Below are 25604 nucleotides of genomic sequence, written 5' to 3' on the forward strand. Positions count from 1 at the left end.
AACCTCTCTGTGCACGGGGCCTGCCTTCCGCGAACACCGGGACCGGCCCCTGGCCCGAAGAGCTGTCACTGCGAGGGTTCGTGGAGAATCAGCAAAAGTCTGCACCGCACATTGCGAACAGAACAAGTCACGAATGAGCAGGTTAACTTAGGAAGCAAACAGCCACCTGTGAGTGTTCAAGATAAAAGTTGATGTCGATTTGCTATTTCGTCGCTGAGAACCATAATCAATAGCGAATGCTTTGGGTCCAGTGATTAGCATGCTTTGGGGATTCAGTGGGGGAGCCCGTGGTGTGACGTCTGTTCCCACTGACCTCTTTCTACCCTGACCAGTCGTGGGTCTGTGTGTTTGGCATGGAGCACGCCTCTGGGTCATGCTCACCTTCGGGGGTCGGGCGGCCTGCCGGGTGTGGGTGACTTGCGCTGCAGGGATGTTGGAGTTGCAAGGGCGTGTGCGGGGCCTCAGAGTGCTTTGACGGTCAGGGACTTGGTCCTGACACGGTGGCAGAGTGCCTCTGTCCCTGACATTGGGCAGCAGCTGCAGACAGGTGTGCGCTGGCCCTTCCGAGTTTTGTGACTCGCTTTGAGCTGGGGCCACTCAAAAACAGCAGTCATTTTTGATGACTTTCTGTGTTGTTCCGCCCAGCCAGCCCTACAGCAGTTTGTGGAGACAGTACTGCTACTATGCAGAGCTGACTTCAACATGTCGCTTTCTAGCCGGAGGAACAAACGCTGCGGGCAGAGCCGGGATCTTGGGCTCAGTGTGGTGTGTGCCAGTCTGTATAGTATACCCAGGGGTTTGCTGTCGCTGCCATTCTTTCCTCACTACAACTATGAAATCTCACGCTTGAAAGGGCCCACGAGGTCTCGTGACTCACTGACCCTGGCCCGATCCCAGACCCTCTACCTGTCCTTTGTTCAACTGCTTAGGCCTCAGTTTCCCCATGTGTCAAATGGAGATAAGCCTGGTGTTTATATCACTGGGCTATCGTGAGTAAAATGCAAGCCTGGCACGTGACAAATTCGTACTGAACGCTAATAATATTTCATCAGATACTACTGTTCCTGGGGAAGTGGGAATAGCAGTGCCCTCGAAGGAGGAGAGAAAAGAGCCATATCTTTTTAAAATAACTTTGTGACAAGCAAACATAAAGACGTTGGTTACTGTCACCAATAAAAGAGCTAGTTTTCCCAATAAGGGGCCCCGAAATGTCATTGGTAATTTGGCTCTGTGGCCAGAAGAGGCCTTTCAGCTGCCAATTGGGCCATTTTAAAATGAAAATGCTGTGGTGGTGGAGACTAGACGGTTCGAGTTTTCAAAGCAGCTGACGTTGAGTGTGGAGCCTCTCCCCGGTGAACCGTGCTTTACCAGGGCCGCTGTAATTTGCAGCTCTCACCTGAGACCGTCAGGCCCAAGATTGCTGGGAAAAGCCTTCACCTGGTGCTCTCACCTGCTCTCCTGAGACAGGTGGGACCAGAATCTGTTCCAAGGCCGCTTGGGCTCAGGCAGCATTGAGGTGTGTGCGGCCCCGCCAGGGCGATTAGCAGACAGCCGCTGTTGTGTGTTTCAGGGGGAGAGACAGCTTGTCCATGAATCAGTCCCCCTGGTGCGCTCCGAGGATAAGGCCTAGAGGCTTCGTAGTGTGGGAAATGCGATAGCCTCTGGAAGACCCCAGGTGTGCAGTCGTACTCAATTTGAAGCGAAATTTGGTGCCTGTGTGCACTTTTCTGGGGAGAAAAGTCCGTGGAATCCATTGGATCCTCAAATACTCAGTGACACCCAAAGAGAAGGGACCATTGCATTGAGCAGGTTTCTCGCCCTCGGCGGCACTGCGGGCATCTCATATTTAGCAGCATCTCTGGCTCTCTCTGGCCAGTAGCACCCCCAAGTCACGCAACTCAGAATGTCCCCAGACGTTGCTAAATGTCCCTGGGGGCTGATATTGAGAGGCTCAGCTTTCAAGTGTTAACGTAAAAAAACATTCAAACCTGTAAAGAATTTTTTTTGGTGAGTTTATTTGAGTCAAACTGTCGACATATGACGGGAAGCAGAACCTCAAGGAACTGAGATAATGCTCCGGAGAATGGCGAGTTACATCTGTATTTATACAATGCAATCAAAGGAAGGGACATGGGTGGGTTATATGAAATCCATTGGTGATAGACTAGAGACGGGGGGGGGGGGGGGCGTATAATGTGGGGGGAACCCCTGGGATTGGATAAGAGGTAAAATGATAGACACATACTTAGGTGGGTTCAGGAACAATTAACATAACAATGAAGGGACTTGTGGTATCTGTCCTGGCGCCCAGGCACATTAATTAGGTTGTGCCCCAGGGAGTCCAGAAAAAGGGAAGTTACAAGTTACCCAGACATTTCAAGGGTATGTTATGATAGATGCAAAAAGACAGACAGGCTTAGTCAAGGTAAAGGTTGACCTTGTCAGTGAAGATACCGGCCTAGGACGTAACTACCCACCATAACTGCTTTTAAAGTTTAATTTCAGACCATCCTTTGTGGTGACTTTAAGTCTCTGAGTTTGCAAGACCGCCATGCAGGCCTCCCCTGAGCTTGTCAGGTCAGCATGTGGCCCCTTTCGTCCACAAAAGTCTAGGGGAGGGAGGGACAAGAAACGGGACAGCTAAACAAGGCCTCCTGGGGGCGATGGCAGCCCCCCTGAGCTGTCTGCTGGCCCAGGCTCCCCTGGCCGTGTCCAGGCAGTCCCGTGGAGGTCACCAGCCGCACAGACGTGACCTTCCTTTGCTCCCGGAGGGGCCAGCAGGCATGCTGTGCTGTGCTTTGAGTCGGGGTCTGTTGAGGTAAAGACATTCCTGATGACATGGAAGACTGGCCTGGCTCGGGGCGCAGTGGGGGCCGGTTCTTAGGGACACGCAATGGTTATTCTCCTGGGGCGGCCATAACAAACTGGGGGGCTTAAAACAATCCAGATTTATTCTCTCCCAGTTCAGGAGGCCAGGAGTCTGTGGTCGAGGTGTGGGCAGGGCCCCACTCCCCCCCATGGCTCCAGGGGAGGCTCCTTCCTCCCTCTTCCAGCTTCTGGGGCTCCAGGCCTCCCTTGGCCCCTGTCTTTGTACGACCTCTGTGTGACCTTCGTATAAGGTCACTGGTCCTGCATTGAGGGCCCACGCTAATCCAGTATGCCTTCCTCTTGACTGGGTTACCTCTGCAAAGACCCTGTTTCCAAACAGGATCCCATTCAGTCACCGATGTGGAGGGTTAGGACACGGACGTCTCTTTTTGGAGACACCATTCACCAGCACAGCAGCTGAGACTCTGCACTGAGTAGCGGCCCCAGGAGTGGGTGGCTCACGCAGGGGTACGAGCAGTGGGCGAGGGAGGTGCGGTCCTGGGTGGGGGCAGAGCAGGTAGCTGGTCTGGGATGGGCCCAGCCATGGTGTCAGGGCCCAGGATATGCACAGAAACCCGCCGTGGTCCTGTCGGAATGCGGCTCTGATGCAGGTGTGGGGTGGGAACGGGACTGAGTTTCTGACCAGCTCCCAGGGCACGGGGAGGCCGCTGCCCCCGACCACACTCTGAGGCATGAGGAGCGTGCAGGCCTTCTTCTCCATGTGCCCACAGAGGCATCCTCAGAGAAGGGCCCCAGAGTCCACGCCCCGATCCCACGTTGGCACCCAGAGGTAGCCCCGACAGAGCCCCCGGCACCCATGATAGGAAATGACAGGAAGAAAAAGCGCTCTGGAGGCAGGAGGCCCCGCCTTCCTTCTGAAGGAAAGCGCCCTCTATCCCTCCCTCCGACAGCAGAGGGGTCAGCGTCCAGGATCCCATTAAATGGACGAGAGCGGTTTGTGGCCAGCGCGCTTCCTCTCAACTGAAACCCATCAGCATCTTCCAAGTCCAGCCTCAAAGCCTGCCGGACATTATTTATGTCCGGGGTCATCGCCGAGAAGGCCACACACTGTTATCCGCTGTGTGTGCCGGGGGCGCCGAGGCCCACACTGCCCTGAGGTTGAACCTGACCTCGGCTCTGGCAGCACAGTGAGGGCCTCGGACATCAGAGCCCTGGGAAGTCTGTCCGCCTTCACACTGCCGTCCAGGGTTCAGCCGTGCGCCCGGCTGTCTGGCTCGGGTTCCTCCGTGGAGCCCGTGTGGTCCCTCAGCGACATCTGTGTCCCATCCTCGTTACTGGGGATGTTCCCTTTGAGAAACAAATGAGGGAGAACGGAGGCAGCTTCCAGACCAAGCTTCGGGCGCGAGATGCATCGTGGGCTGGCGAAGATGAGGGCTCGGAGCCCCCGACGCGGGTTCAGACCACCTCAGCCACCTCCTGGCTGGTCGGTCTCGGGCAAGGGGCTTCCCCTCCTGGAACTGCAGTTTTCCAATCTGCGAAATGGAGGTGATGGTGCTTCCTTCCTCAGGGAGTGGGCTGAGAGAGTTACTCCTCGCCCCCACCCCGGGCACAGGTGCCCTGCTCATGGTCACAGGGGGCTTCAGCTCCTGCCTTTCTTTCTGCCTGTTGGGAACCAGGAGGCAAATTTTGGGGGAAGGGTGTCCCTGCAGATGGAGACACCCCCAGGTGACAGGGCCGGGGGCCGGGTTGGTCTGCCATGGTCATGGCCACAGGGAGGGGACGTGTTTCCTGCCGTTTCCAGCTGAGGCCTGGAGGGCATGGGCAGGTGTCCCAGGTGGCTCTGGGGCTTGGCTGACTGTGATGACCAGCAGGGGTGAGGGCGGGCCCTCCCCTGTGGCATTGAGGAACTTGAGGTCTAATCCCAACATCTCCATGCATAAGAACAAAGGAGCAGCAAACATTTTGGGGGGGACTTGTCCATTTGGAAGCAAACCCTAACCCACCCGTGTGAGCGCCCTAACCCCGCCGTGAGTAGGTGGTCCGGGAATTGATCCCTTTACAGATGGAAAGAAAGGGAACTGAGGCTCTGAGAGGTGAACCCAGGGAACTGACCCCACAGGGCCTGGGTCCCAGATGCTGGTCCTGTCCTGAAGCAGTCATTTCTCATTCATAATTCCACCAGGATACGTTCGTGTCTTTGGCACTAAAGGTTTTATGTCTTTTGAGTCTTTCTGCTGAGGCTCTTACGCTCCTACCTGAGTTCCTTTGGCCTGTCTTGGTTTGTGAGCCTATCTCTTAAAGTGTATCCTGGACATTCTTTGTAAAGCCGAGTCTTTAAAAGCCCTCAAAGATGTTTGCACAGCCCTGCCCAGGTCCCAGATGGGTTGTGATAAAATCTGTGCCATTCTGGCTGCAGCTGTGTCTCAGGACCCGGAGTGCCCGAGTCAGCTCTTTCTGGCTCATTGGGACCCTGCCAGCCGGTTGCTAACCCTTTGGTAGTTTGCACTAGGCCATAATGGGAGTATTTACACCATGGAAATGGGCAGAAGCTACCACTACAAATCAGGGCTAGGGGTTGTGTTTTCTCTCTGGAGAGCCAGGTTACCAGCATCAACCTGCTCTACCCTGCATGTCTGTCTTCCTTTCTCTGGCTGAGTATTTTCAAACATGTCTGTGGAGTGTTTGATTCTCTTGGTGACACTCTATTTCTGGAAGTTCTCTTGGGTTCATTTCCAAGTTGGCTGTGTCGGGTTTTAGTAGTTTCCTGTCCTTGGCAGAACCTTTCTGATTTATCATCCATCCTAACCCTTTCAGAACCCAAGACCCAGGGCTCACACCTGGGTGTACACGAGTGTCTCTTGCCAGTGTCTTAATTTAGTTGGGGGCCCAGTCGGAGCCCTGACTCTGTCTCCTCCTGGAGACCCCTCACCACAGCTCTGGCCCTGGCCAATCTGTGGCCTCCAAACTCCCCAGCACGAGGGGTCCGAGTCGGGATGGGTCTCACCGCTCTGGGGCCTCCGGCTGTTGGAAAAGGGGACCCGGCCTGTCACAGTGTCTTCCTACCGCGGTGGGCTGCGGGCAGGCTGGGCACCGTGTTTTAAAACATCCCGTGTGTCTTCTTGCCGAGCTGGTCCCATGACCCCTTTCCCAAGTCCGCCAGATGTTTCCCTGGGAGCGACCCGTTGCTCGCATAAACAAAGAAGCGTGTTTTCCCAGGGAGGCGGCCGCGCACCAGCTCCTTGACCACCTCGGGAGAAGTCTCCATGGACTCGGGAGGATGTATTTTGGGTCTGCGTGCGGATGAGCAGTGAACAGAAATAAACTTGATCTGTAGCGGGAGGAGACGGGCTCTGCCGCACGTGGGCATCCATGGTCGTTTCTCCCTGCTCGGGGGTGCCCATGGGCCACCAGGGCCAGCCTCTCGGTGCCCTGCTGGGCCTCCAGGTCCGGGAAGCTGCTTTAGCTTCTTGGCAACGGAGTCCACATAGCGGGCATGGTCTCAGCTGCCTCTCGGCCAGGGAGAGGGAGTCCGGAGCAGAGGCAACAGCCCCTCATTCTCTGACCTCTCCTGCCAGGCATGGGTGGGGGGCCTCCCCCTGACTGTGAAGCAATCCCGTGCTGCCCAGATTTGCAGACGAGCATCAGGGGCTCAGAGAGGTTGCCTGGCTTGCTGGGGACCCCAGAGGGGCAGGGTAGGACTCCCACCCAGGCCACCTGATCCCAAGGCCTCTAAGTCCCATGGCCTAGCCTGGTGCCCACCTGACCTGAGTCCCCAGCCCTGGGCTGCTGAGTCAGGGCTCCAGGCTCCCTGCTGGCACGCCTCTGAGCCCTTGCCCATCGGGAGGGTCCCTGGGCCTGAGCGCCCTGGTTCTGGCTGTGTCTGTGAAGCAGCCCCAGCGCCAGCTTCTGGCCCGTGCTTCTCTGCAACTTCCCTGATGGCCGAGCTCGACGGCCCTGGGAGCACAGCCCCGGGGGGGCTTGGACCGTAGCTTTGTGACGAGTGTAGCTGTGTCCTCTGGACCCTGCAAATGTGACTTTATTTGGAAGCAGGGTCTTTGCAGATATGTAAGGAGTTAAGGATCTTTGGGCAGCATCCTCTGGATTTAGGGTGGGCCCCACGTCCCATGACAGGTGTCCTTCGAAGAGAAAGGAGGGAGATTTGAAGCAGAGACACACAGAGGAGAGGAGGCCATGTGAAGAAAGAGGTGGAGACGGGGGTGATGGGTTCAACAAGCCCAGGGACACGTGGCGCCCCAAAAGCTGGGGGAGGCGGGAAGGACCCTCCCCTGGAGCTTCCAGAGGGAGCACGGCCCTGGGCCTGGCTCTGTGCTGTAAAGGGGCCTCTTTCGTGGTATGGCCGGCTGCTCTGGGGGCCTGCGGCTCACCCCCTGGTGTTGGAGCCTGGACCCTCCCTCCAGGCCCTCCTGGCTCCCTGCTCCCTGAGACCCAGCCTCCCCAGCTCCCTGCGCCACCTGCAAGGAGAGGGCTCGGAGCCCTGTCGAGAGGGGCACGAGGGGTGACGGGCGAAAGGGGCCGGTGTGGCAGCTCCTGACAGGCTGACACGGTGCCCGGAGGTGAGAATGGCTTCCGCCCGTGTCCGCCCGCACGGACTGAGAACGCCGCTCCTCTTGCAGACTAAAATCCACGGCGTCGGGTTTGTGAAGATCCATGCGCCCTGGAACGTGCTGTGCAGAGAGGCTGAGTTTCTGAAACTGAAGATGCCGACCAAGAAGGTTAGTGGGGACGTGTCTGCTCGGAGGCAGGTCTCCGGCCACAGGGCCCCGCAGACGCCCGGCAGATGCTGGCAGGAGGCTCCGTCTGCGTTGCTGCAAAAGCCAGAGAGCTCTGTGCCTCTGGCCAGACCCAGCCTAACACCCCGGGGGTGGCTCAGGCAGGGAGCCCTGGGCCTGCTGTGAAGTGAATGCAGTTGAACTTCCCGCGCAGGGGTTTCTCGCTCTCTCACTGTGTCTCAGCTAGTTCATCAGACTCATTTTAGGTGCATTTCCTGGCTGGCTGGGATTTTTCTTTCTAATCTCCGAAGACGGTGCAGCTCAGACCCCGTCGGAGGGTGGTACGCTCCTGAAGCTCAGCTGGGCATCAGGGTTTCCCCCGGAGAGGATAGTGAGGGGCGGTGGTGCGGGGAGTAAGTCATCCAGGTGTCTCAAATTCACCCCTTTTGAAACTAAAGTTCGGGGAAGTTTCTGGAATGGATTGTAACTGCTCTCTCGGCCGGTCTTGCCCGAAACGCCGGGCTTCCCAGATTTATCTGGAACCCAGACGTGGAGAGGGGCACCCTGGCGGGTCCCAGGGTGCGTTCCCAGGAGGGGCCGCCTCAGGAGGGTGGGAATAGAGCCCTGAGTTCCGGGCTCAGCAGGTGACGGTGCCCCGCCCCGTCTCGCCGCAGATGTATCACATCAACGAGACGCGGGGCCTCCTGAAAAAGATCAACTCGGTGCTCCAGAAGATCACGGACCCCATCCAGCCCCGGGTGGCGGAGCACAGAGCCCAGACCATGAAGAGACTCTCCTACCCCTTCTCCAGGGAGAAGCAGCACCTGTGAGTGAGCCCGGCCCCTCCCCGGGGCCCTGCTGGGTGGTCACCCCCCTGTCATCATCCATAACGTGAGAAATGCAGGTTGTGGGACAAACTCCCCCAAAGAAGTGGGGGTGGCAGCCTCTGGTGCCTCTTCTCATGGCGCTCGGAGTTCTTCGGGCCCTAAAAACGCTCCCTAAGGTCACTGTTAACTGAGGAACTAAGGGGGCAAAGAGCTTGCCATTCTGACAGGGACACTGGCGAGGGCACAGTGAGGGCAGGTGTGGGCCTCGGATCACAGCCCCAAAGCAGTGTCTGGGCACCCTCCCTCCCTCCCTCCCTCCTGCCCAGCTCCATCCCCCTTATCCCTCTTAGGATGCATCCCAGGAGAGGGGCTGCTGAGCGGCCTCCTGCAGGCTGCGGAGCTGGGAGGCAGGAACTGTAAAGCAGCCCCAGCTGGAGTTCCGAGGCCCCAGGGACTCAGCAGCCAGCGGGGTTGCCTGGCAGTGCAGTATCTGTTCCCGAGCCTTCCCACCCCGCTGCCTCCCTGACCCCTCGGGGCAGTGGGGCGTAGCCACCTGGGGTGGTGGTGGCTGCAAGGCCTTGTTGGGCCCTCACTGGGCAGAGCTGGAGTGCGGGCAGTGGTGGGAATAAGTAGCTTGGGCTCCGGGAACGCAGTGGGACTTTGATGGCGAGCCAGGGCAGGGCGGGGGAGGGGTGTCCCAGACACCCCTGCTCTCACGGGCATGGAGACCTGTGCCTGGCTCAGGACTGGGACTTCTTCCTGGCAAATGCAAATGCGTTAGTCACAGCGCAGAGGTCCCGTGCCCCACTCCGCCTATTTTCCCAGGACAAGGGATAAGAAATAAGTGGCTCAGCCCAGCTTCTTCCACCAGCTCCCAGACAGAGAGCTCCGGGGCCTTAGAGGCAGGCCAGGACCCCAGGCCCGGCCGGCCTCGCTCTGCCCTGGCCGACTCCCTTGCACCCTGCCAGCCCAGGCTTGCCGCCAGGCTCCCCCCAGCCGCCCTCCCAGCCCTACCTTGCCGAGTGGGCCACCTACCCCACCAATGTCCCTATGCACTCAGAAGAGTTAGGCAACCTCAAGGTGGCCCAAGACCTCAGAACCAAACCCATTTGAGAGTTACAGGGAGATTATCTTATGCAGAAAGCATGCTGGTGGAATGATACCATCCCCACCCCCAGCAGTGTTGAGGCAGAGACCACAACTGCCCACCAAGACTGTCCTCAAAAGGGCGTATAATTGGACAGCCAGGGGGTCGGGGCTGCCTGTCACTACTTGAGCCAATTAAGCAGACAGGGTTGAATCATATATGAGCGTTTATTCCAATAATTTTGGCAGCGTGGGAGAGCAGCAGGTCATCCACAAACATCTGCACTCCCTCTCCCCATAAGCCAAGTGCTTATATAGGGTAGAAGGGCAAAGATTACGTTGGAAAGTAGGAATTACAGGCACGGGGAAGTTGGCAAGGTATAATCGTTGCAGGCAATAGGGGCTGGGGGTTGCAAAGGATGGGTGCCTCTGGGACTAGATTATTTTGGCCTCGAGGTTGTAAATCTTTCCATGCTAATAGGCAGTTCTTTGGAGAGGAGGACGGACTGCATTCTGATGGTAGCTCCCATGTCCCAGGGCGTGCACCTCCCAACCAGGTTAGAATGTGCTTCCTCTAATCAGAACAGAACCATCACAGTTAACAGAGCACGATGACTATTTCTTACTAGTGGCCTGGTGCATGAAATTTGTGCACATTAAAAGGGAATTAATTAGCGGAAATATTTTAATATTGCTATTTGCCCTTTCTCTATAGTAGAAGTGTCAGAAATTAAAGAAAATTAGTAAAATGTAGATGAAAATCTCCCCCCTGTCAGAGTCTGGGGCGCGCCGTGGGACCTAGAGTCAAATTCCCACCCACCGCCCATAGGCGCTTCAAAAACACAGGAGACCCAGACCTGGCTGGCTCCACCCCCATTGGGTGAGACCCAGACCCGGTTGGCCCTGCCCCCGTCAAGCCCCTCCAGGCGGGGGGCACAGCCTCAGATCCCCCAGCCCGGTGCCAGGTGGGGGTTGCAGCCTCAGGTCCCTGCTGTTCAGTTGTGATGTTACATGTCCCGGCTAATTTGCATATCCCTCTATTACATAGATAGGTAACTGTAGCTGGTCCCCAATATTCTATCTCTGCCCCTAACAGAAGCAGGGTCTTCCAAGGGGAGGGCTGAGCACACTTGCCTCTGGGGTCACTTCCCACCCCTGAAGGTCTCCCATCCTCTTGGTGAAAAGGTGGGGGAGGGGAGGGATAAACTGTTCCAAGCGCCTAGGACAGCCGTGGGCAAACTACGGCCTGCGACCGGATCCGCCCGTTTGAAATGAATAAAACTAAAAAAAAAAAAAAGACCGTACCCTTTTATGTAATGATGTTTACTTTGAATTTATATTAGTTCACACAAACACTCCATCCATGCTTTTGTTCCGGCCCTCCGGTCCAGTTTAAGAACCCATTGTGGCCCTCGAGTCAAAAAGTTTGCCCACCCCTGGCCTAGGATCTGGCCACACCTGGGCTGTGGACAGTTCTGCCAATTCCACAGCTGATGCTCATGGGGACAGCGTGGTTCTCAGACTCCGGCGAACTGTGTCTTATTATTTCAACAGATTTGACCTGTCTGACAAGGATTCCTTTTTCGATAGCAAAACCCGCAGCACAATAGTAAGTATCACGTGCGCACGTGGGGATCACCAGCTCCCCAGCAAGGTGGCCCCAGGGAGAGGGAGGATAATTTCATTTCAGAGAAACTCCTCGGGGTGGAAGTGCCTCTAATTGTCTGTGACAGAAATAATTAGGATAATAAAACCTAGAGAGCTTGGAGGGGCCCAGAGGATGGCCCAGCCCAGCAGGGGGTGGTGGGGAGAGGAGGGGAGGGGGTGGCAGCAGGAAAGAGAGAGAGGGATTCCAGACCCTGGGGTGATTTCTGGGTGGTCTGGTCTTGCTGTTCCCAGCACAGCTCCCTGGGCCCGAAGAGGAATCTGCAGGTTCCTAACGGTGGGGCCCAGGCCGAGAGGTTGCCCAGGCAGCGGCCAGGCAGGTGTGATGGGCAGTGGCCCGCAGAGCCGGGTGGGTTGGAGTAGATATCTGAGGCTTTGCCAGATGAGCAAACCGAGGTTTGAAATCTGACCAGGCCACCCTGCCTTATTCAAGGTACAGTATTGGTTTAATGTTTATCCATTGGCTGCCAACTTGTCCGCCAGCCAAGCTGGGCCCTGCGTGGCTCAGGACCCAACTTTTATCTAAACAAGAAATTAACCTCGCAGCCAAGCCACAGCCAAACCTCTGCTGCTGCCCTCTCCTCCCCGCCCCAACGCCCAGCCGGGGGGTGGGGGGTGCAGGGCTGGACCTTGAGCAGATAACTGCCAGGCCAGAGACAGTGCCGTCGGTCACACAGATGTGGGGGGCTGCTGCTGAGGCCTGGACAGGCAGATCGGGGTCCTGTCCCGCCCCCCCCCCCCCCCCCCCCCGCGCGGTCCCTCCTGGCCTCGTGACTTTGGGAGTCACGGAGCCTGCGTGCGAACTACGGCGATCCTGGCTTCCTGCGCAAAGGACAGCGGGGGCCTCCTCCGAGGGTCACCTGGACGCAGAGCCGGGAACAGAGGCTGTGATTTTTATTGTTAACCGTGTGACTGATTAGTTTTAGCAATTAAATCTCATAATTATAAATGAGGGGGGACTCCTTTACCCGGCATAGCTTGGGGCTGACCTGTGTCCAGAGGGAACCCCTCTCTCTGGGATGCCCACTGCTTGGGAGAACCCCCAGTTCTCACCTCAGTGGTTCCCCTTTCCTACACCAGGATGGGACAGGAGAGAGTGGCCAGCGGTGTTCACTGAGCCACGTGCCCGCGCTCCATTACGTATGTGCTCCCCAACTTTTCGCATTATCCCCGGAGCACAGGGCAGGTGCACATTTGTAAATTCGCTCTTGCTATTATGGAAGGGAGGAATACATGAATTTAAAGTTTTAGTTCTCATACATTGGGGATCAGTCCATGACCCCCAAGTCACAGAAAGCAATTTTGATAGGGCAGTAAGTATAAACTGGACCGTCCATCAGTCCATTTACCTGTGGGGCAGGGTCACTCTCTCACACCCTGAAGGCCAGTTTGTAAACCGCCTGTGCTCTGGATTCAAAACTTTGGCGATTCAAAACGTTGCGCTTGGTTAGTAAGGCTCCATGGTCTTTGAGTCCCAACAGTATTTGGCATTGGTGTGAGGTCATTGTAGGCAGGTAGGAGTCGGGAATAGCAGGGAAAGAGCCAATGTGCTGGTCTTGGGATTTAGACCTTCAGCCTTGGGCACTAGGGAGCCATAGAAGGTTGTGGAACAAGGTTTAAGGTGAGGTCAGATCTGTCCTACAAAGATCACTGCCCATGGCCAGCTGAGGGAGAACAGATGGAAAGTGCAGGCAGATTCATGGTGGTGGTTGTGAATGCAGCTGTGACGGCAGGTGGGTGGGAGGAGGCAGTTCTGGGAGAATAGCAGGTCAGGAAGAGGCCACCGATTAGATTTGGGGGATGACGAGAGCGAGCCAACTGATTGGCCATCGTTCATTCGTTCATTCATTCGGTGGGCAGTTATGGAGCACCTGATGTGTACCCACCACTGGTGGGCGGAGAAGCAATAGGGCAGGTGGTGAAATGCACTCCAGGACAAGACAGAAGTTAGAAGGCAGAGCGGCGGGAAAGGCAGGTGCACTGTGGCCTGTTTGCTTAGGTCCCTCTCATTTAAATCTCGGGACAAGCACTTCTGGCAGAAGGAGCAGCCAGGGTGGAGGCCCTAGGCTATGGGAGAGGGTTTGGTGAGTCTGAGGAGCAGCCAGGAGGCTGGGGTTACTGGAACAGGCAGGATGGGAAGAGAAGGTCAGACAGGTGGGCCTGGGGGGCCACGGGAAGGCTCTTGGTCTTGCCCCAGTGAGTGGGATCGTGGAAGGTTGCAAGGGGGATCAGTGTGCTCTGCCCCGTATGTCTATGGTGCAAGGTCTTGCAGATGGGGAAACTGAGGCACGGGGTGGTGAGGTAGGTGCCCAAGGTCACACAACTACAAGTGGTAGAGGCTGGACTCAGACCCAGGCAGGCAGACTCCCCAGCCGGGGCTCCTGAGGCCACCAGGCAAAATGTTCTGTTAGCAAATGGGGTACGGAGGAGCATGCGATGGGAGCCTTCCCGGGGGGGGGGGTGGGGGTGGGGGGGTTCTGCCAAGCACCCTGTACTCTGCTGCCTCTTGACAGCAGAATGGAATCCTGAGATCTGCCCACTAGGGGTTTCTGGAGCTTTCCTGGCTATACCGGGAGTTGCCAGGTGCTTATGTCTCTGAATTGTAACTCACCTCATAGCCAGGGGGACAGTAACCCATGACGCAGGGCCCACGGGACCACCCCTAACCCTGAGCCTAGCACAACACGGAGTCGGTGCTTCGAGAAGGAAAGTAAAAGATGGGACCCCTTCGAAACGCACTGACTTATCCCTGAGAACATAGAAACCCCAACGCTGTTGACCGAGCATCCGCAGAAAAGTCCCCGGAGAGGAGGTCATCACGGGCCGCGCTCGACCGCGTCCCTCCTCGGCGATCACACGGCGGCCTCTGCGTGCCGTTGCAGCCCCAGTAACTGTCCGCCCTTCTTGTCTCCTCACTAGGTCTATGAAATTCTGAAAAGAACAACGTGTACCAAAGCCAAGTACAGCATGGGTAAGGACATTTCTGGGGCTTGACATCAGCGCTGGGTTCCCAGCGGTAATCTCGCCTCGGCATCATCTCCGTGGGGGGCGGGCAGGCAGGCTTGGGAGTTGTTAGAGGGTTTTGATTTAAGCCCGTGTGACAGTCTCAGAAAGGAGAGCCGTTCCGGGACCGGAACCGCGGGGCAGTTTTACAGCCCGCACTTCTCGGCACCGAAGTCTCCTCTTTGGCTTGAGGCATTGGCGAGGTGGTAAATCCTGGCTGCTGGCCGCTGTAGGATGACCAGGTGTCTTAACCCTCTCTGGACCTTCACAGTCCAGCAAGAAGTAGTTAGGGTTCCAGCCGGGGTGATGGCCCACAGCAGCCCCTCCAGGCCGGTGCAGCCCCATACCAGGCCGATGCACGCCCATACCAGGCCTTGCCGGAAAGTGCTCCCCTCACCACACTCCCTGATCCTAAACCTGCCGCAAAACCACCCGAGCTGGGCTCCTCGGGGGCCAGTGTCCAGAGCCTTACCAATCAAAGCATGTGGACGGGCACCGCCCCGCCGCCGGTCCCTTGCCCACAGCTGCAGGCTGAGCTTGCTAATCTGGAACATTCAGAGCAAAGGAATGCCTTTTCTAGCCGATTCTCCTTCTTCCCGAGCTGTGGTAGGCCCTGCCGGGGGCGGTGCCCACGCTGCAGTTTATCACGCTGGACAAGCACCTGAGGTTGTGAGGCTGTGGCGATGGCCGCAGGGTGGGTCTTGTAGGAGCCGGGGTCTGTGCACCCAGGAGTGAGAGTCCTTGCCGCCTGCTCCCCACGGAAGGAAGGACGCCCTGGGAGGGGGTGGGAGGAGTAAAATGCTCGGCAGGTGATGGTCCTGGACAAGTCCAGGTCTCGGGGTGAGGATGAACCCTACAGGGTTAGACAGGCTGTGTGGCCTCTGGCCAGTAGGACCGATGGCCGGTCACAGGGACACGCTTCCAGGCCTGAAATCTCTAAGCCCATGTCCTAGGTCAGAGGGAGTGGGGCCTCAGTGAGGGGTCAGGAAGAACCCAAGAAAACTGTCCCCACAGGCCTGGCCACCGTCAATAGAGTGAGAGCCTCCAGAATGGCCCAGTGTACACAGTTTTTAGCAGGGAGGAGTAGAGCAGGGGGGATAGAGCAGGAGAGAATAGAGCGGGAGGACTAGAGCAGGGGGGAGTAGAGTGGGGGCGGGAATAGGGCAGGGGGGATTAGAGCAGGGAGGAAGCATGAATCTAGCACCCCAGTACGTCTGGGAGCTCAGGCTGCCTGTGGGGCCCCTTCCCTAGGAAGCTGTTGATAGCCGGGGGCTGGGGCCTCCGGGTGCAGGTGCTCCCTGGGGGTGGGCGCACTGAGCGTTCCCGCTGTTTCTCTGGCAGGCCTGGTTCCCAGAGCCTGGTGTCAGAGCAGATCGATGTGGGGGGCACCTACTCTGCACCCCCATTCACATGGGTGCCTTGTCTGAAAGCCCTACTGGCCTCCAGATTATTCATTCAGCACCTGAGGAGTCTGCCACCCGCCAGGCCCCTCCAGGTGCTCCCTGCCCCCAGGGGTCTGTGTTCTGGGGGAGGGAAATAGACAGTAAATCATCAGATGCACCAGGTCCTAAACTTGCCATTGCAGGGGGTGGGGAGGCCCGGGCGGGGGGGCGGGGGGTGGGGATGAGAAGCAGTGGTCAGAGAAGGCCCAAACCTGAAGGAAGGCAGCTCCGTGTTAAGAGGGTCCTAGGAACAGCAAGGAGCCAGTGACCTGGACCATATCCACATCCTTTCCTTTTCTTTTATTATAATACGTTTTTACTGATTTCAGAGAGGAAGGGAGAGGGAGAGATAGAAACATCAATGATGAGAGAGAGCCATTCATCAGCTGCCTCCCACACACCTACTACTGGGGATCGAGCCCACAAGCTGGGCATCAAGCCCACAACCTGGTCGTGTGCCCTGACCGGGAATCGAACCGTGAACTCCCGGTTCATAGTTCGATGCTCAACCGCTGAGCCATGCTGGCTGGGCCCCGGGTCCATCTCTTATTGCAGGCGAACTCACTTGTGTGTGATTTCAGCCATGTGCTCCCGCCTCTCTCTGGTCTGGATTGCCCAGCGCCCTCAGGTGCCCTGACCATTCCAGGTCACTAATGGTGGACACAGTTTGTAAGCAGATTTCCAGAAGCCCCCTTTCCGGCACACTCTCAGCAGTGGAAAGTGGGCCAGCCAGGCCAGTGCAAAACCTAACCCACATATCCCCTAGAACGCCTCTTGGGCCAGGCAGGTGGTTCTGTGACCAGCAAGGGGCTTCATGGAAACCCCTCAACAGCACTGAATCCCAGAAACGTGTGTGTGGACCAAGACCAGAGTCCCAGGACCCGATCCCCATGCACAGCCAGCCTCTCTCACAGCACTGCCTTCCAGGGCGGGGCGCCCTGATCCACAGGAAGTGCAGGTGTGGCTCTTGGTACAGTGCACTCCGTGCAGGGCCTGGGGTCTACGAATAAGGGCCTGACTCTCATCCCACTGCCCCAGGGGCACTGGGCCGCAGGGCGCGCTCTCCCCCAAACGCAGCTTCGATGCTTTCAGGCCCTTTTGCTAATGTAACTAATAGCCGGATGTATAAACAGGGCAAGGAGAGGGAAGAAAGAAGGACTCTGCCCTTTTAAGTAAAAGGCGAAAGTGTGGTAAATACGGTAAGTGCCTCTGCCCTCCGTGCGTGCGGGGCCGCCGGCCTCCTCCTCAGCTTTTCCAATCAACCTGAAATCTAATTCCAAATTGTATGTGTGTTTCTGACACCATCAATTTTCCTTCCCATCCATATTTTTCTCGTGATTCAGCTTTTCTAACCACTCGAAATCATCCTTCCGATCTGCAGGCTTGCCCTCAAGCAGGCGGGGTCGTTGGTGAATTGCCGGTTTGGGGTTCCTCCTTCCTTCCAGACGTAACTTCCTCTCGGGGTTTCCTGGGTGTCTTCCTGATTCTGCCAATCGAGCATGTGTGTGTCATCGGGTCGAACCTGGGGAGGACGCCCCAGGAAGGTGGCTGGGCTCTGTGCAGCCAGGTGTGGTTCGCTCTGTGAACACTCTCGGTGGTTGCGACAGTCCCGGGACAGCTCTGTCGGGACATGGAGCAGCAGGGGACACGCCTGGTCCATAATCCTCTCTCTCTGCCTTTATTTTCAAGGCATCACCAGCCTGCTGGCCAATGGCGTCTACTCGGCCGCCTACCCTCTGCACGATGTAAGTGACCTTGACAACAGGCTTTATCTCTGCGTCATTTGCCTTCCAGAATCCCCACGGGCCCGCACACCCCCTGAGCTCTCATTATCCTGCGGTCTCGGCTTCCTGCTTTGGCTCGCCCTGAAATGTCAGCTGGGCACAGGCCTTCCCTGTTCCCCCGAGTGGGGACCGAGGAGTTACAGGGCCATCTTTTCTTGAAGAGCAAATCCACCAGACACGGTGGTGGCAGAGCGTCTGCCCCAGCCTTATCTGAACCTCAACCAGCTGTCCAGGACCTGTCTCCCCTGGCTGGTCCCCGCCCTGCCCAACCCCCGGGTTCTGGCAGAGTGGCCAGGGCTCTGCATGTTTCTATCTCTGCAGAGCGAGTGGCCGGCTTCCTGAGCTGAATCTCCAAATCCCACTGGGATCCCCTTGACAAATATAGCCCGTGGCCTCGGCCCGCGTTGTCTTGGCTCCGGGGTGGAGGGAGCGAGATGATTCCTCCTTGTTGTCTCTATGGAAACGGTCTAGAGTTCAGAGGGGCACTGGGAATGGGCCGTGGGGCCGGAGCAGTGTGGGAATCCCGGACAGAGGCTCTCGAACTTTCCAAATGTGCGTTACTGCCACGGTGAGGAGCCAAGAAGCCGGAGAGGACAGGCCTGGGGGCCAGGGACTCAGACGCTGGCCCTGCTCACTCCTCTTCGGCTACAGTGGAAATAGCCCCTTGTGGTCTCCGAGCCCCAGTGTCCCCACCTGCCAGTTGGGAATAATGCCCGCCCCGTCCCGTTGCCAGGGCCAGTGGGGGTGTCAGAGGGAATGCAGAAACGAAAGGGGTTTCAGCAGCAGTGGACTGGACAAACGGAGGGTGTAGAGCAGTGATGGCGAACCTTTTGAGCTCGGCGTGTCAGCATTTTGAAAAACCCTAACTTAACTCTGGTGCCGTGTCACATATAGAAATATTTTGATATTTGCAACCATCGTAAAACAAAGACTTACATTTTTGATATTTATTTTATATATTTAAATACCATTTAACAAAGAAAAATCAATCAAAAAAATGAGTTCGCGTGTCACCTCTGACACGCGTGTCACAGGTTCGCCATCACTGGTATAGAGCAGCAGAGGGCCGACCCCTGGAACTCTGACCTGCTACCCCTGCCCTCACCGCTCACTGTAGGGATTTGAGGTCAACTGGCTTCCCCACCTTTTTTAAAAAATATATTTTTTTATTGACTTTGTAGAAAGAGGAAGGAAGAGGGAGAGAGAGAGAGAAACATCAAGGAGAGAGGAACATTGATCGCATGCCTCCTGCACACAGCCCCTACTGGGGATGGAGCTGGCGACCCAGGCATGTGCCCTGACGGGGAATCAAACCGTGACCCCCTGGGCCAGCTTTCCCATCTTTGTGCCTTCGTGCATGCTGTTCCCTCTGCCTGTCATGCTTTTCCCGCCTCCTCTGCCTGGACAACACCTCTCCCCTCCCAGGACAGACGAAGCATCACATCAACCCACGCCTGCCTTGTTCCCCTTCCCCAGCTCCGTGATCTCTCCCTGCCTCCTCGGGGCCTCTGATGCTCTGGTCCCAGGAAGACACCACTTTGGGCCGCCATTCACTGTGGGTGTATCTCATGAAAACCCGATGCCAGCACCTAGTGGTGCTCAATCAATGTGGTGTTGACATGGGCTGGACCAAGTCAAGTTGCCTCGGTGAGCCATGTTGCTGGATGAAAGTTTCCAGGGCAGGGCTCAGAGCCCCACAGATCTCACCATTGCTCCTGCCTCCTCCCACAGAGCCAGGGGTCCAGAGGGGCTTCGCTCACCCGCCCGCCATCCGCTCAGGCTCAGTGTTAGGTCCCACTGGCACCAGGAGTGCAGCCCTCTCCATCACCCACGTGGCCTTTGAGCTGAGGACTCCTGGCAAGGGTCAGGGACACAGAAGCGGAAATGTTTCAGATTCCCTGCCTGTTTTAAGTCAGACCTTTAAGTCTTGAAAGGGAAAGGGGAGAAATCAACTTTTCTGAGCACCTACTATGTGCAAAGAACTGTATTTAGTAGGAGCTTTACCTTATTTAATTCAGTGGAGACAAGGGGACTAGAGAGGTTTAGTAACTTGCCCAAGGTCACACAGCCTCTGGGGAGAGCTAGAGCCAGAAGCCAGCCCTCTGACCCGAGGCTATGCCTCCATCCCCAAGTGGACCACCACCTCATTTTTCCCTGGGCACCAAATGCACCCCCCCCCCAATCACTGCCACATTTGTCCAGCAATCGAGTCTGTCTGCAGTGTAAGCAAACTGTTCCCACTTTACGGATGGGGAAACTGAGGCTGGGGTTGCTGGGAAAGACGGCCAAGAGGAGGCAGAGCCTAGAGCCTAGATCCTCTGGTTCCACTTCCAGGGTTCTTTCCAGCCAGGTTATGGACTTGGGCGTCTTGAGGGAATACGGAGTTTTATATCCGTGAATTTCCCATACACGTGAAGGACACCCACCTCCTTCAGTGCCAAAGCTGGTGTTCAGACATGGCTGTGAGCGGGGCCACGTGCACCCCATGCTCTTAAGCAGAGAATACTGCCCACAGTGAAGGCGCAGTCTCCTTGGTCGGCGCAGGCTCTTCGCACGTGCTGTGTAGTCCTAGCTCTTTTCAACCCTTTTCATCTCACACACACATAACCTAGTTACTAAAATTCTATGGCAGTCTGGCAAAAAAAATACATATATATAGATATCATTTTGATTCATTCATACCGGAGAGTTACTGTGTTGGCCGTTATCATTTTTTATTTGACAGTCTAAGGCAGTGGTTCTCAACCTTCCCAACGCCGCGACCCTTTAATGCAGTTCCTCATGTTGTGGTGACCCCCAATTTCATCGTTACAAATTGAACATAATTAAAGCATAGTGAGTAATCACAAAAACAATATGTAATTATATAGGTGTTTTCCGATGGCCTTAGGCGACCCCTGTGAAAGGGTCGTTCGACCCCCAAAGGATCGCGACCCACAGGTTGAGAACCGCTGGCCTAAGGGAAAAGAGGTCAGTGCGCCTGACTAAATAGTCAGGTATTACATGTTTAAAAATTCTTGTGGCGCACCGGGTGGAAATCGCTGCCTGAGCTCTGAATTTTTCATCTCCCGTCTCACCACCACTACGGTGTTCGATGTCTCTGCTCGCTGCCCTCCGTGCATGCCCGCAGCACTGCCACCCCTTCCAGTGCCTGGCTCACTGTGTTCGTTTGTTCATTCATTCATTCATTCATTCATTCATTCAGCAAGATCACCTGTCAGCAAGGTGTGGGGTGCTGGTGCCAACCAGAGGATACCTGCCAAAATGGGGTGTGCTCTGAGCAAGACCCCCCCAGGGGGTCTCTGTAATCAGTGTGTCAGCCACAGAGAACGGATTTTGACATTTCAGCTGGCCCCTCAGCTTCCTTCCTGGTTGGCATCTCCCCGCCTTGAGGTCACCAGCTAACTGACCTCTGGATAGATGCGGTACTGTGGGGCCCAGGTGGCTGACTCCACCATGAGAAGAAAGTCAGGGCAGGGGAGAGTCCTTTAAGACTCTCAGAGCATCTCCCTTCCAGGACCAGGGTGGCGGGTTGCTTGCCAGGTGGCCCAGTCCTCCTCACCTGGAGGGGGCTGATGGTGGAACGGGCAGTGGGCACGCCTCCAAGGGGCCTCAGAGCTTTATCTGTTGGGCAGTTCTCAGGACCATCCTCACCAGGCCCTCACTGAGCCCCTCACTTGTGGCTCCTGCTCAGTCAAAGCTGGTGCATGGGACTCACTTTTGACTTTTAGACCCTCCTCTTCCATTGCACTTGGAGACGGGATCTGAGTCCCGGGTTGGATCAAATTCAGCCTTCTATCCTCAGGAAAATCAATGAGCCTCAATGTTTCCATCTGTGAAATGGGAGATTTGGGCTCACTGATCTATACGTGCCGTTACCATATCATTTATCGTCCCTCCTGGGACAATCAAGAGTGACAGGGACCCCACCTGGACGGGGTACTGGGGCCGAGACACTAGGGTCACCTACAGAGTGGAAGGTGTGTTCACCCTGTTGATAGATTCTCCAGCCCCAGAAGGCACCTCCAGGGACCTGGCCACAGTCCTTTCTCGGACTTCACCTCTGGGTCAGGTGGAGGGCAGGGCACGCGGGACACACGGAGTGATTTGTATCACGGGGGGAGGCCTGGTCTACTTCCTGCTCTGGGTGAAGTCTCGTCCCAGGGTGATCTTAACCGGGTCAGTGCGTGTTTGTGGAGTCTGTTTGGAGACGTTAGGAATGGAAATTACTCGAGAGTGCCCTTGGGTGGTAAGAACATCCCTTTTCTCTTTTCCAACAGGGAGAGTATGAAGGTGAGGACGTGGAGTTCAATGACAGAAAAGTAAGTGGATGCGAGGGAGAGAAGGGGCTCCGGCCGGGTCTGGAGGGGCCCCTGGGCCTCGGGAGGGTCAGGGCGGGTTGCTCCATGGGCATCTGTGGTGACAGGGCTTCCGCTGCCACAGTTGAGGGAGAACGTCGGTGAACTCCATTTGGTTGGTTTCTCCGTCTGATGCTCAGAAACGCCGGTGGCAGGTTATCTGTGCTGCTCAGATGCTGCCCGGACCGGGCCGGGGTAAACCTGTGTCTTAACCGGGGTACACAACCTCCGCCGTCCCTGCTGACATTCAGCCTATCCTGCCCTGCTCCGGGCAGATGAGTGTGGGAACCGCTGTGGCCAGCTGCACAGAGAGCCCCCAGCACCCTGGGGAAACTTGCTGGATGGTATTCAACCCAGTGTTTCTCAAACTTACTTGACCTGGAGCCCTTTTTTTTAATCTTTAATTTCTTTATTGGTTAAGGTATTACAAATGTGTCCTCATCCCCCCCATTAACCCCCAACCTCCCCCCCACACACACACACTCATGCTCTCATCCCCCTGTTGTCTGTGTCCATTGGTTTGGCTTATATGCATGTATACAAGTCCTTCGGTTGATCTCTTCTCCTTACCCCCACCCTCCCCTACTTTCCCTCTGGGGATTAATAGTCTGATTGCTGTTTCTCTGTCTTTGGATCTGTCCCTGTTCATCAGTCTATGTTGTTCTCTGTATTCCACAAATGAGTGAGATCATGTGGTATTTATCTTTCTCTGACTGGCTAATTTCACTTAGCATAATGCTCTCCAGTTCCATCCATGCTGTTGCAAATGGCAAGAGTTCCTTCTTTTTTACCGCAGCGTAGTATTCCATCGTGTAGATGTACCACAGTTTTTTAATCCACTCATCTGCTGATGGGCACTTAGGCTGTTTCCAAAACTTAGCTATGGTGGATTGTGCTGCTATGAACATAGGGGCGCATATATCCTTTCTGATTGGTGTTTCTGGCTTCTTGGGATATATTCCTAGAAGTGGGATCACTGGGTCAAATGGGAGTTCCATTTTTAGTTTTTTGAGGAAACTCCATACTGTTCTCCACAGTGGCTGCACCAGTCTGCATTCCCACCAGCAGTGCAGAAGGGTGGAACCCTTTCTAATGGACAAGTTGTTGAGCTAGCATTCGTGGAACGCACTTTGGAAACGTGATTCCTCCCTTCCCCAGTGGGTGTTCCTGATTCCAGCCCCCAGGCTTTCCAGGAAGCTCTGTTCCTCCACCCCCTCTTCCCCCCACCCACTACATGTACACATCTTCCCACAACAGCCACCTCTCCGCCCTCCACACTCTGGAAGGTTCTGCCCTGCCGTCCTGCACATGTGCCCACGCCCAGATACCAGCCTTGCTCCTGGCTCTGTGTCACCCCAGACAAGCTCAGCCCTCCCCCCGACCCCTCGGGGAGCAGCCCTCCCTGGGCCCTGTGTCTCTTTTGTCCCCTGTCCAGCCTCTCACCCCGAGAGTGGATCCCTCCAATGTGGAGAGCAGAGACACTCCCCCGAGAGCCTCACAGTGGTGGCCTGGTCCCAGATGGCAGGGCCAGGAACCTCAGGCTCTGGAATGTTCCTCATTCCCGCCCCCTCCAGCCCCCCATACGTGTTTTTAAACCTCTGGTACTTGATCCAACTTGCCCGCCCCGGCATCCAGCTGAAGATGCTATCTGGGTTAGCACAAAATTACATATTTGGTTATTTTTAGTGGAACATCTGGCATTCGTCTGAGACCCCATGACTTGCAGAACTCCCCCAGCCCCTCCCCCGTCCTGGCCAACTTGACCTCGGAAGCCCCCTTCCTGCTCTCTCTGTGCCCCTTTGGCACCAGCAACCCCCTTCTGGCCTAATCCCATCCTCCAGGCCCTAGGCCCCTCCACCCTAGTCCCCCGCCCTCCTCCGCACGCTCCAGCCACACTGGCTGCCTTGCCAGTCTGAAGGCTCCTTGGACGATGATCACACCAGTGCCAAGACTGTCTCCCCAGTTGCTTTGGCAGGAACTATTTACTGAACACTGCTGTGTGCCAGGCCCAGCCAGCATGGCTCCCAGTTCACCCAGACCCACCTGTTCTCTGCCTGGAAAGCTGCCAGCCTCCATCTCCTTTTTAATGTTATGCCCCAGCAATGAACATGAGGCCTGGCCCGGGGGGCTAGTCAGGGAGTATTAGATGGGTGGGTGGATGGATGAATGGACAACGGACAAACAGATAAAAGTTAGGATGGGATGGAATGGACTAAAGGGAAACAGAGAGGGAGGCCAGGAGGGAGGATGCCCAGTCAGGTGTTTGGGTCCTATCTCAGAACCCTAGAGAACCTCGCATTCTCCCATGATGACTCCCCGCTAAGGGGCCCGGTTCTGAATATTTTGCCTTTCCAATGACAGAGTCTGTGGCATCCTGTCAGTGGCAGGAGCCCGTGTGGCTGACCCCAGGGACAGGACGGAAAGGGGGACCCAGGCAAGCCAAGGCCATCTTCCTGGCTGAGCTCCAGGAGCAGGGGCCCAGCAGGAGGCAGGCGCGGCCACAACCGGGGGTGGGTGCAGCTCTCCTCTGCACCTGGTCCCCTCCTTCAGGTGTGGATTAAGGTGGCTCCATCCTGGGCTGGACTGAGAGCCACAGGGCCCAGCCCATGCTGCCTTCCTCCCTCCCTTCCTTTGTTCATTCATCCATCCATCCATCCATCCATCTGGCAGTTACTGACTGGAAACCTGTTATCTGCCCCAAGCCTTGTTGGAGGTGTTGGGGACGACACAGACCAAACAAACCTGGTCTTCTTGGGGCCTGCCTTCAGGGGGGGACACGGCAAAGGGCAAGTCCATACACAGCCATTAAGAACTGCGCCAATGCCCAGCATGTGGGCCCAGCGGGAGGTCTGGGCAGGAGGAATGCTGGCAGGTTGAGCCGAGACCCCCTCTGAGGTCTGGGTGCTGGGAGCTCTAGGTCACTGTGACTGGAGCCGCCAGTTCCCCACCCAGGGCACCCCCGGCACCTCCCACCCTGCTCATGAGGCTGGGGTGCACCCTGGGAGTTCTGCCAATGGTAACAGGGAAATCTTCAGTCAGATTTCTCTACCCTGACAGCTACAGGGTGATGGATGTTCTCTGCTTGGCAGGAAGAGAACTTTACCGAGGTAAAGTGGCTTATGTAGAAATCGGGGTGTGCCCCACTTGGCACAGCTGTGGGCGCATGGTGGCCGGCCTGCTGTGGGCCAGTCCTCCTGAGCAGGCTCGGGAACACGGTGACTGGTGTGACATGGCCATGACTTCAGAGGCTCTCCAGGCTTCCCCCCTGTGCCACCCCTCCCGGGCCAGTCTTCCTTCTCTCTCTCCCTCCCAGGATCTCTCCTTCCCCCTCCATCCCCCTCTCCTCCCTCCCTCTCTCCCTCCCTTCCTCCTTCCCAGCGCCTCCCAGCCTGTCTATGATATAAATCAGTGACTTGATTTCAGCCAAGGGAGGAAGCCGCCCGGGACAGGGATGGCCATGTTGCTTCTCCGGAGGTGCTGTGCAGTCTCATCAGAGTTTGCTGGCGCAGACCACCCTGTTCACAGAGTGCAGCTGTGGGCTGTGCGTCGCTTTCCGCATGGCCAGGCGTGTGAGACCGGGAGCATGGCCCTCTGCCTTCCACGGAGCTCCCTCAGTGCGTGAGCCCGTCTGGGTTCATTCTGTGACTGGCAGGAAGGACAGCGCCCTTCAGTATAAAGGAGGCGATGGGGCCCAGGGGAGAGCCCCGATGCCCACCAGGACTCAGAGGGGAGGGCCAGCTCACACACTCAGCGCTCAGTGGTTAGGGTCTACGCAGGACCTCCCACTAAGCTCAGAGAGGTCTGCCCGGGATGGCCACTCCAGACTCAGCAGAGCCAACCACCCCGCTCAGAGCACAGCGGGGGAGGCCCCGTGCAACCT

The 25604-nt window shown here is 56.6% G+C and overlaps 1 protein-coding gene across 1 annotated transcript in view; it reads left to right on the top strand.

Moving 5' to 3' along the window:
* The window catches only part of ANO1 (anoctamin 1), a 72250-nt gene that overhangs the window by 7982 nt on the left and 38664 nt on the right, over positions 1-25604 (top strand). Inside the window, exons 3-9 of the mRNA XM_081100165.1 lie at positions 7464-7562; positions 8234-8385; positions 11027-11081; positions 14057-14108; positions 16716-16781; positions 17272-17327; positions 21647-21688. Coding sequence (XP_080956291.1) covers positions 7464-7562; positions 8234-8385; positions 11027-11081; positions 14057-14108; positions 16716-16781; positions 17272-17327; positions 21647-21688 — 522 coding nt within the window. The remainder of the gene's footprint in view (positions 1-7463; positions 7563-8233; positions 8386-11026; positions 11082-14056; positions 14109-16715; positions 16782-17271; positions 17328-21646; positions 21689-25604) is intronic.

The sequence above is a fragment of the Myotis nattereri genome (genome assembly GCF_964212035.1).
Source record: "Myotis nattereri genome assembly, chromosome: 9".
Taxonomy (NCBI): domain Eukaryota; kingdom Metazoa; phylum Chordata; class Mammalia; order Chiroptera; family Vespertilionidae; genus Myotis; species Myotis nattereri.